Source organism: Tinamus guttatus, unplaced genomic scaffold (genome assembly GCF_059628265.1).
Source record: "Tinamus guttatus ecotype Peru unplaced genomic scaffold, ASM5962826v1 Tinamus_guttatus_pri_ptg000259l, whole genome shotgun sequence".
NCBI classification, from domain to species: domain Eukaryota; kingdom Metazoa; phylum Chordata; class Aves; order Tinamiformes; family Tinamidae; genus Tinamus; species Tinamus guttatus.
In genome coordinates, this window is record NW_028288793.1 from 826,321 (window position 1) to 837,875 (window position 11,555).

At 43.5% G+C, this 11,555-nt stretch overlaps 1 protein-coding gene across 1 annotated transcript; it reads right to left on the reverse strand.

The window, feature by feature from the left end:
- Positions 1 to 1,627: 1,627 nt before the first annotated feature.
- On the reverse strand, positions 1,628 to 10,987 carry PM20D1 (peptidase M20 domain containing 1). Its single transcript, XM_088526902.1, has 13 exons — positions 10,783 to 10,987; positions 10,247 to 10,333; positions 9,436 to 9,668; positions 8,581 to 8,667; positions 7,873 to 8,006; positions 7,377 to 7,496; positions 6,522 to 6,597; positions 6,213 to 6,274; positions 5,894 to 5,972; positions 4,754 to 4,825; positions 3,423 to 3,591; positions 2,594 to 2,693; positions 1,628 to 1,794 (listed from the first exon to the last, which is right to left on the reverse strand). Exons 1-13 carry the CDS (start codon positions 10,985 to 10,987, stop codon positions 1,665 to 1,667), a joined length of 1,554 nt encoding a protein of 517 aa, XP_088383028.1. The 3' UTR covers positions 1,628 to 1,664.
- Between the last annotated feature and the right edge of the window lie 568 nt (positions 10,988 to 11,555).

Sequence of the window (11,555 nt, forward strand, 5' to 3'; positions counted from 1 at the left end):
GACCACCAGGGAGGGTGCGGGATTAAAGCTGGCTGGAAAATATGTGGATTTGTTTTGATGGAAACTCTGCAACTTGCTCTAGCGCAGAACCAGGTGTGGAAATGACTTCACTGCAATTATATAGTTACGTTAAAAGACTAAATAATAATCAGAAATTAATCTACATTCCTTTTTTATTATTGAAAATTACAATGCATTTTCAATTATTTAGTCACTATTTATTCAAGCCCACTGGCTGTACTCATAAAATCAGAGTGCAAATAAATTCGGAATGGTGAAAGACTAGAAATCACAGTTCCATCCCTTTTTCAAGATACATTTCAGGGTATTTCATGTATGTTTTACAATGTGTGTGTAGAAGAACCACAGATTCCAGTGCCTAACTCACACCCTGAAAAAGAAACAAGCATCTCTGCAACAGGAGGATACTTGGCTGGTTCCTGTAGCACAGAGAATCCATGTCAGTGCAACAAAGTGTTTTTCATCCTTGCCTGTGTTTTGGCTAACAGCTGATTCTTAATTTCTCCCTGGTTTAACTAATAACTAGGCCAAAAGAAGAGTGCTTAATGAGTGTTAACGAGTTCGCTGGTGCAAGAAGTGCAAGAGCAAATGAGACAGGGTCAGCATCAATGGCCTGTCCACATTCGGATTCCCAAAGAGCTGAATCAAGAAAAAAATAGGGCCAGGGTAAAGTGAAAAGTGCTAGTGAGGCCACGAGGGAGCAGAGAAGGCTCCCTGCTCCTACTGAGCTGGCATCACCGGGTTTTAGAATCAAAAAGAGGAAAAAAGAGAAACATATGCTACAGAGAAACTGATTCAGTGCAGAAAGAACATGTACGAGCAGACAATACTGATGTAGTTTCCTATTTAAAGCTGCAATTGCTTAGTCTGAGACCCAGCTGCACAAGATATTCTGGGTCTTACTAAAGAGAGAACAGAGGGAAAGGTCAATGAGAAGATGAGAAAAGGGGTTAACAGCAGATTTAGCACCTCTGAAATCAGGGCAACCTCTGAGTTAAAGCAATATAACCAGAACTGCTGGAGCTCAGTGTTTTAAACTGGAGTTAGAAATCAGTGCATGAATTAGTAGTATCTAAATAACACTGACTGGAAGCACCACTTGGGCAAGAAGCCCATCCCAAGCAGCAGAGCAGCAGAGCCAGCCCCGTGCTGCCCAAGCCCACCCAAGCAGCACCACGCTGAAGACCTTTCACACAAGCTTCTGACAGCAACATTCCTTGTGAAAAATCAATTTTCTGTACAGAAGGGTTTGTCAAAAGCACACATAGTGAGATTAGCTCTTTTGCAGAGGGATGAGTGGCTGAGAATTATAGCTTATGTTTCTATGTGACTACCAAATTGAGAGGCTTAAGGATTTAAGGAAAGTGTGAAAAAAATGTATTATGTCAGCTTAACGTTTGCATGAGGATAGGAAGGAACAGAAATCAGGGTTATTTGTTGTGTTTTGTGCAGATTCTTATCACTCTCTGGCAAACTATGGAGCTGAATCAAAAGCAACCACCAGCAGTTTTTCCATCGGAATGTAAACCATGATTTGCAGTAACGGAATTCCAGGCACAGCTCATGTGACCACACGACTGCATCCCGCAGCCAGATCCCTGCCACGCCAGCGTCTACCTCGGGAGCTGCTCCTCTCAGGGCTCTCACAGCTCATGGGAGTTCGCGTGAGGCTCCGGCAGCTTCTCAATATCACAGTTCTGAATCAGTTGAAAGAGAAACTCGACCTGTTTCTCATAAACCTCGACAGAGATTCTCTCGTTCAACCCATGGATCCTGGTAGAAAGAGAAGGACAGTTTTCACTCCAGTGTGCATTTGTTTGTGACTCACCTGCATTTAACCAACATCCTATTTGCCTGCTCACTTCATAGCACAAAACTCAACATGAAAAGACCACAACATGGTCTCTAACCATGCAGTGCCTGATCCTCAGGACAGCCAAAATAATTTAGCAGTTTGAGGCTCTGACCACAGTGACTAAATCATCAGATTATGTGAAAAAGATCAACAGGTATTTCACTCCTTTGCCCAGTTCTTGGCCGTTTTGCCCTGTACAGTTACCAGAGCACTCAACTGCCACCTCACCTGCATCTCAATAAAATGACAAATCTGTAGCATTGAATATAAATAATTTCCTTGCATGATAACATTCTTCGTTATCATTTTAAGCCTGGAAACGTAACCTCTAGCATGAAGGGGCTAATGAATTGGGAACGGCATGTGTGCCAGACACCAGAACAGCCCCTTCTAAACGGCAGCACTAGATACAGCGTCCAACCAGACTGACACTGTTGTACAAATCCTGCTGCACCGTGGGATGGGGACACCTGAACGATGCCTGTCTGCATGTGAAGTCAAGAACATGAACTAATGCTCTCCCAGTGTAATTATCATCCTCTATGTGCGCAGCACCCAAATCTGCAGGAAATGGGTGGCCTATGAGAATGTGAGGCAACAAGAAGGCCATGCCAAGGTACACAAGGTTGGGTTTCCTCCTCCTGCCTAACACATATCAATTTTCTCTCTCTAGTCCCCACCCCAAACAGCTGCCCCCATGCAGATACAATACAGTACCTGGGAAGATCATCTGATTTCAGGAGCACTGGGTTAAATCGATAAATGGCGTTGGTGACGTTCGTGAAATGCCTGCTGTCTGTGTTTCCAACACACGTGCCTGGAAAATAAACCTCAGGTTTACTTTGCATGACAGCAGCAAATTAACAACCCACACATTTCCTAGGAGAAAGAAAAGGCACCTGATAACCGTTTTACATGACCCCTACCTACAGCAAAAGTCAAATCATTGAAAACAGTCTATGCTACATCCTGAAAGAAGAAAATTCTCTTTAGTAACAAATCAGCTGAACGCCCAGCTCAGCTGCTTTAAGGACAGCTATGATACCCAGTGTCCACACAAGTTTAAGTTTCAAACTGCAATCCAAATCATACAGAAGTAGCAAAGAACTGTTAGCAAGGGAAGGGGCTGGAATCATAAGGAACGTAAGGAACACACAAGAGCAGGAATGGCTTTTCCAGTTAGGAAAACTTGTAGGAAAACACTACAAGAAGAGCTAAAGCGAGAAGACCACCTCCTCCCTCCCGATTCCTTTCTTCCCTGAAGAGATTCCTGTGTATGTGCAGAGTCCAATTCAAGGCTCATTGTTTCTGTCAGTTTCCTGTTTGCTTTTTTACTTCCACTACTAAAAAAAACTAACAACATTAAGAAGTTTAAAACAGAAAGAGAGAACCAAATTGAAAAGGAAAAAACAGCTGTTTCCAGTAGTTTCCAGCTGGGGTGGAGAAATACACAAAAAAATGGAAACAAAGCAACAGGGGAGGGGGGAAAGAGGAAGAAGGGTGGAAGTTGGAAAGGAAACAATAATCATCATGTGCTCGCTGTTACCTGGGACCACGCTGTCAACATTTGGGAAAGTATCCAGGATGGTTCTTTGAAAAATGTGGACTCCAAATGCCTGATCATCCCAAGGGCTGATGGGGAGTGGGTCAAAGGCCTCTACTATATCAATCTTCACTCTGTCATCAGCAATAGTGTTTCTAACCATCTCTAGCACCTGTGGGTTAACCACAAAGATCAAATAAGCAAAAGAAATGAGGGAATGTCCCTTGTAGATGCCAGCATACGATCCAATTTCCAGAAAAGGTTTGTCAGTGAACTGACAATTGTGGTTCCAAATACACATGGGTGTTTACTGAATGACAACCTGTCCTCCTCTTACTCACTGGATGGCTGATACGAAAGCTAACATTTTTTGCAGTGCTCATCTGATCCAAATCTTTGCCTCTAGCTCTTCCTAAACTGCTTCAGCCATGAAAGGCAGGTGGCCAAGCCACTGCTGCTCCAAGGAAACAAGCTGGGTCATCCCAGAATCCAGAAAAAGCTTCTAGAAAGATAAAACTTTCATCAAACGTTTGGGAAGGGAAGATATTATTTAATGGTATTTTTTCATCACTGTCCACTGCTGGACAGTTCTGTTATACCCACTCGATTGCCCCAGACCATCTCCTTCTCACAGGTAACAAGCTTTAATGCTTCCATTCCACAGTCACATATGATCCATGTGCTCCACGGCACAAGGACTGCTGTAACTGCAGGGCACGCTTCCAAATCTGGGCTGCTTACCCTGTTCCATATTCAGAAGGTATTTGAAATTTAAACAGTTCCTAAGAAGGTGGTGCTGAATATCCCACTTGTAAATAAATCAACCTTGCTCACTTGCAAGTTCCTCCTAGCAACAGCCAATAAAGACACCCACCATTAAAGCAAACCACCCACTCAAACGTGATGAGCTACTCTAGCTACAAACCCAGGTAAAGAAAAAGACATAAGAAACAATGCATTTTTGTCACACACACGGCCTACCTTTTCCCTCCTCCTTTGAGATGAAGTATAGCCTGCACAAAGGCACAATTCCCACATCTTCCCCTTCCCCTCTTTGTTTAAATATAGAGAAAAAAGAGAAGAGCTTTCCAGACCTGCTGCCCCAAAGACCTAGTTAATCTCCGATGCAAGTGCCAGTTCGCTCAGGAAAGGATAAAGCAGCATCTGGAAGCAGGGGGGCACTCAGCCCGAGTACAGGTACCACGTGGAAAGGTATGGAAAAAATTAAAAACGAGGGAAGCTTCCTGTCTGTAGACTATTCATCTGTTGCTAATGGACAGAAAAGTAAAATACCCAAAGGAGAGCAAAAAAGTAAATGACCGAACGGACAGTACCTCAGTGGCCTTTTCTGCAGAATGGATGCGGAAGTTCGCAGTTGCTTTTGCAGAAGATGGGACAACGTTTATCTACAAAAAAGGGATCTAAACTTAAAATAAAGTTAAACACAGATTAAAATGCCAGCTGCAAACTCGGGAAGTGCTCAAACAACTGCAGCCCTCAGAGCCTCTAGCTTCATCTTGTTCCCACTAACATAAATACAGTTATCTCCCCCCTTATTCTGTGTTCAAATACTGTAAATCTCATTTATAATGCAGGTAATTATACAAAGAAATATTCACTGCTTCAACAAGCAGGTTATCTGTTATAGAAGTTTCTGGAGAAACTTTTCTCCCTTCAGATATTTTGAGAAACTTTACCAAAGTTTTTCTTTTTTTTTAAAACAATCTTTTACCTGATGTGTCCAAAAAATATACTTTATTACTGTCATATTTCTTTTCCCCAAGTATGACACACATAAGACACGTAACAAATGACACTAACGAAGAGACGTAACTCCTACAGAATGACTATCTATAGCTTTGTAAAGCACCAAAAGTTATATTTTTAAAAACAAAATCAGGGTGCCACTTCACTCTTGACCACTTAGTGTCACTGTTCAGCCACTGTAACTTTATTTCCGGTTCAGGGACATTTTTCAGTAACAGATTTTTTTTATGGAACACAAAATAGCTTTTTTTTTCCAGGGCTTTTGGATAGCTGCTTTTCTTTATTAGGGCAAGACCTGGCAGCACCAGCCAGAACCTGTTATTTCTCCCCACAAGGTGCCTGCAAAGGCTGCTAGAATGCTGGTAAATGCCAGATATCTCCTCACAAAAGCCATGCTCCAGCTGAGCCTTGCTCAGGGTTTGTGACCACGACACAGTATTGACTATTGGCAACAATACTTGTCGTGTAACACGGAAATTGTTCTGTCTTGTCCATCCTAAACCACGGACTATTTGCAACCCCGATTTACTGGCACCTCTGAGACAGGTACTAGTTACTTCAGAAATGAAGTAACTTTTAATTGTAGCTAAATGCAAGCCATATACAAAATAAAAGTGATATTGGTAGCAGTGGCATAAAGGGTCATGTCACAAATTATATTACACCACGTGGCAAAAAAAAAAAAAAAAAAATCCAAATGAAGTTACCTTGACGCCTGCATTAAACATTGTGACTGCTGTAGTAGTTCGAATCAAAGCATTGGTGGAAGGTTTCCAGGAAAGAATTCTCGAGGAAAAAGAGAAACAAAACAAATTCCAAAGAAGTTTAACAGCTATAAAACACAAGAACCACAACTACATGGGCAATAAGCTGAACAAAGGCCTATTTAATTAATAAAGCACATACTAACTGTAAAGCACTGTGTAAATACAAAATGGGATAACTGTTTTCCTTGGAAAACTAGAAATAGCCTCACCCTTTAAGGGCGAGAGGGTAGGAATGCTTAGGGCAGATATATTTTCTCACCTGCTGACAATAGGTGAAAACAGCCATAGGTTGCTCATGACGAGATTGAGAGGAAAACTGAACTAAATGGAAGAAACAAGAGCACAAATCTGTAAGTACTCAGCTCTCAAGAGGAGAGATTATTTTGCTATAGTTGAAATACGGCCAACAGGAACACTTCCCTCCATGGAAAAATGCCAGCTAAAGTCTGCTCCTTTCCAGTAAATTATTTAGGAAATCCATAATTACGTTCTATGTTCATATGCTGGATAATTCTTCACTTTTTAATTTGAAATTCTATGAATGAAATGACTTTTTTTCTTCCCTCACCTCTGACGCAAGGTGCTCCATAGTCATGAGTTCTGGCCCATAGCCGAACATGTTGGGCATGGGATTCTGCTCCAGCCTGCAGCAAAGCAAATGCACATCAAAATTAGAACAAATTCATTGGCTAATATTGCTCCAAGACTAATGGGAATTTGCTTTTTGAACGTGGACATGTATTTGAGATGCAATCAGACTTTTTCTCCTGACAAATAAAACTCCGAGCCCAGCTTCAATAGAGGTTTCTGATCATTTCACTCACATCCAAAGATTTTCTTTCCAGAATAGCAGAAAAAAAGTGCAAAAGTCTGACCCTTACAGCAGATACACAGAAATATAGAAAAACAGTATACCAAAATCTATCATAACTGCCCTCTAAGATCATCTAAAATAGATATTTATTAAACAGCTTGGTATTTACACAAACAGGTAAGGACAGACAGATAATACCCAGATTTTGGGTTGCAACATCCTGGTCTTGCGTCATGTTTATTCACTTGAGCAGGTAGGTAGTGGATATAAGCAAGAATAAATACCAGGGAAATCTTGCAAGGTAGTAGGTAGTGGATATAAGCAAGAATAAATACCAGGGAAATCTTGTAATCTACCAAGTGATTCCTATTGCTACCCATTAGGTATTAGGATAAGTGTGATAATGAGGGACTTGTCTGGGTTACAAGGACTGAGGAGATATTAGGAACAGTTGAAGTGAAAAGATGCTGCAGACATTTGGCAATTTTTCACTCAGAGACTACATTTCTGCACTTCTAAATGAGCTACAAACTTCAGTTTCAAATAAATAAGGGGAATTTACAAAACACTCTAAATGTAAAGATGAAAAAAGCTTAAGGAAGCCCTCACCTGGACATGGCTGCTGCGAGAATGCCAATGCTCGTCTCCTTAGGAGGAAAGGATGAATGTCCTGGCTCCATTTCCACAGTGAAGTTCAGTGTTATTGAACCCTTTTCTGTGATACCTATTCTGATCAACCATAAATAAATGACTGGATTAATGCGACTCTAAAGACACAGGTACAAACCATAAGTGAAAGGAACTAGTCTGCTCATTTTTAATAAATAAAACACTGTAGAACCAACTCCCCCCCCAAAAAGGGATCGTCACCACAGTCTTTAAACCCCTGGAGCACTGATGTGCTGGCATTTTCTCCAGGGAGCAGACTATAGCACACAATTAACATGCCTGCAGTGGCTAAATGAAAAATTCTGCCTCTGTCAGCACAGCTGTGGTGGACTAAGCACCCTCTGGGCTCCTCTGCATACACTCTGCACCACTGCTGTATCTTTAGCATTGAAAATTGATTGCTTTTATCGTGGTAGTTCCGTATCCTCTTACTTACAGAGCTACTGGCTTCTTCATTCCTGCAATGATGCCATCTAGGACACCGCTTCCCTCGTCTAACAAGAAGGAGAGCTTCACTCCTCTAGCTTCCAAGAGAGCTGCCATCTTCTTTGCTCCTTTTCGACCAAACACCTGTGAGAATCCAAGCAGAGAAACCGGCCGGGTTAAGCCACATCATCAGCAAGAAACTGGAAAATATCTTATTGGTGCCAGTGCCATGATGCAGAGAATGCAAAAATCCCATAATGAACAGCTATAGGACAACCTGTCATTAGGAGGCTCTTTCTAGCAAAATCCAGTGGCCATTGCTAAAGGCCTGGAGGCAGATGAATTTACATCCACGTTGAGAGATTCTCTCATTCATGAATATCAGTGAGTTTTGTTTTGAATCCTGCTAATTCTTGGACACAATGGTATCCCAGAGCTATGAACAAAGATTAGTCGTTTTTAAAGATGTACTGCTTTTTTGCTATGAACAACTCTTTTATAACTTTAATTTACAAACATGAGTAAACAAACCCACCTTGTCTCTTTGTACCACTTATTAGTACAATCATACGTGATTATGACCATGTGTCTGACACAGCCTGTCCATGTAACTGTAAGAAGCATGAGGGACCTTGTAGATAAAGTGTTTAAAAATGGGCCTTTTTGTACATGAACAATGCATACAACTAGCTGTTCAGATGCAGTGAAAGAGAAATACCTCTTCATCGTGTCCAATGCCAACATAGAAAGATCTGCGAGGTCTATAGTTCCTTCTTAGCAGAAATTCTAGAGCTTGCAGAATGCCCTGCAGAAAAAAATGTATATTCTATTATTCTTGGGTGTCAGTAAGAAGAATAAAATAACGTAAAAGAAATATGATGCATTCATGGCCCTTAAGGAGACTCTGTTCTGTTCACAGCTGAGCTTTTATTTCCCCAACTCCTACTGCTGATTTTCCCATTCTCTGGCAAACACAGTTACAGTCCTGATCAATGACGCTTAAGACTTAGCGCGCTATACAGTATCAGCCTACAGACAAGAGACACAGTATGGGCTTGTTCTTGCTACTGAGAAAGTCAGTGACAAATTGCAGAGGAAGCACGATGGAGTTTCAATTATTCAAGGACTTTACTGTTTCTTTAAACTATCTAAACTATATACAATTTGACTCTGATTTGATCAGATCCACTTAATTTAATGAGCAGTATGCGTTGTACAAAAAAATGTTACGAAGATAGAAATGTGAGAATGAGAAATGTAATCCCAAGTCTACTCCTGAATTCGAAGCAGCTTTTGACATAAAATTTAAATGTGGCATTTAACCAAGTACATCTGCATTAAGGAATATATTCTTTTCCTAACGGTGAAAGGAGACAGAGTTAAAGCTCATATGAACTACAAAAATGCTGGGTGAACACTGCAAGCCTTGGGAATTTATCATTAACATGCTTAATTTAAGGACAGCATGAGACACAGTATCCAAGTCTCAAGAAAATAGATTCCTCTACTCCTTCACTGCCTTTTTTTTCAGGCTTGGTGTCACGCAGAGAGAAGAGCTGGTAACGACACATACTATAGCTGAGTTTTTGTTATCCAGCGTTCCTCGTCCGTAGATGAAACCTTCGCGCTCCGCAGCGGAGAAGGGAGGGACATCCCAGCCATCCGGGCTCGCAGGCACAACATCCATGTGTGCCAGCAGCATATAGGGCATCATTTCAGGGCGGGAGCCCTGAACGGTGAAGAGATGGCTGTACGTTCCAACGACTTCATGTTGGATGAACTTGGAAGAAAATACAGCAGGAAAGACTGTTAAGACAACAAAAGAGAAAATAGAGAAACATTTCAATGATTTCCAATTTTATCACTACTTATTCCACAGCATAGTTATCTATTTAACCTCGGCAGGAGCGCTGCAAATGAGATTGGCCACAATTTGCTTCAATAAGCAGATATGCAGTTTTGCTCTTGTAGCTCTCCCAATCCATCTGCTTTTGTTTAAGGTTTTCCTGAGCAAAAATGGGAAATGCTGTTCACAGGGCTGTAGCTGTTTTACAGGTAGCAATGATGGGGCAGCCCAAAGAAAAGGCTGAAACGGGGCTGATACAAAAACATAGAAGAAGGGGAAAGAGGAGGAAGTAATAGTGAGGTCATTTAACCCTCTCAGAATCAAAAAATATAGTTGCAAAAAAACCCTCAGTCCTAAGCTTTGGCCATTGCTACCCTCAAATGCATTGCTGCACTGAAAGATGCTGTTTTACCAGTTCTTCCTAAAGTAAAATGAAAATCTATTCCATCATAGTCAAGAACCACACATGCTGCTCAATTTGCCTACTAAAACACATCTAAACAGCAGAGAGAGGAAAGAATTAAAGTTTAGGTAATACCTTCCTTAATATAATTCCCAAATTCTGCCATGGCAGTTGTATTTAAGTCCTCTGGAGATATGGAAACGGTTGGAATTTTAACAGCACCTTTAATAAAACACAAAACGGAAGTCGTTCAGCAGTTAAATCACTCACAGAGTGTTTGAAAAGCATTTCAAAAGGGCAAAACCCCAAGATTTCCTGGAGTCTAAGGTCTCTTTTGCAGGACAGCGACTGGAACCAGAGCCAAGAACACTTCAGCTGAGCTGTGTGTGCTCCGACACCCACTCAGGGTGTTTTTTTTTTTAGATAAAGAGAGCTGCCTGGTGGCAACATGAGCTCTTTTGACGACATTGCCCAGCACAAAAATCAGTTTATCGGGGGCAGACTGGCGTTTTCTCCTCTTCAAACCACAGGTTTCGGGGCAGACTTCCCCCAGCAAGGCGCCTTCCAAACCACCCCGCGCTCCGGCTCTGCCCAGGCCGCCACGGCGGGTCCCACCCCCGGCCCCGGGGCAGCGCGGGGGTCCCTGCGGGCGGGCGGGCCGGCGCGGTCACCTCGCAGCGCCTCGCGCAGCTCGAGCCGCTCGGCGGCGCTGAAGGCGGCGGCGCCGGCGGGGCGGCGCGCCCAGAGGCGCGGCACGGCCGGGGAGCGCGGCCCGTAGGCGCGGAGCAGCGCGGCGGCCGCCAGGGCCAGCAGCACCGCGCACGGGGCCAGCGCCGCGGCCCAGGCCGCCGCCCGCCGCCTCACGCCGCCCGCCATCACGGGCGCAGCGCGCGGCCGCCCCCTTCCCGCCCCGCCGGGGAGCGCCACCGCCCTGGGCGCCCGCCAATGGCCGCGCGCCCTCCCGCAGCGCGGCCAATGGGAGAGCTCGGTCCCGCCCTCCCGCTCCAGCAAGGCATTGTGGGAGTTGTAGTCCCGCTCTGCAGAGCGGGGCAACATGGCGGAGCGGGAAGAGTCATAGGAAATCATAGAATCGTTATGGTTGGGAAAGACCTTCAAAATCATCGAGTCCAACCATAAACCCACCGTCACCATCCTGCTAAACCATGCCCCCAAGCACCTCATCCACATGCTTCTTTAACACCGCCAGGGATGGTGACTCCACCACTTCTCGGCACAGCCTGTTCCAATGCTTCACGGCTCCTTCTGTGTGGATTTTTTTCCTAATATCTAAACCGAACCTCCCCTGGTACAACTTGAGGCCGTTTCCTCTTGTCCTGTCGGGATTTATTCTGGAGATTGACTCCCGCCTCGCTACAACCTCCTTCCAGGCAGTTGTAGAGCGCAATAAGCTCCCTTGAGCGTCCTCTTCTCCACACTAAATAAC

Coding starts and splice junctions, on each gene's coding strand:
- PM20D1 (XM_088526902.1), bottom strand. CDS start 10,987: ATGGCGGGCGGCGTGAGGCGGCGGGCGGCGGCCTGGGCCGCGGCGCTG. Junction 10,334..10,782: donor GCTGCGCGAGGCGCTGCGAG/GTGACCGCGCCG, acceptor GTTTTATTAAAG/GTGCTGTTAAAATTCCAACC. Junction 4,826..5,893: donor TGTTTAATGCAGGCGTCAAG/GTAACTTCATTT, acceptor CCTTTTTTGTAG/ATAAACGTTGTCCCATCTTC.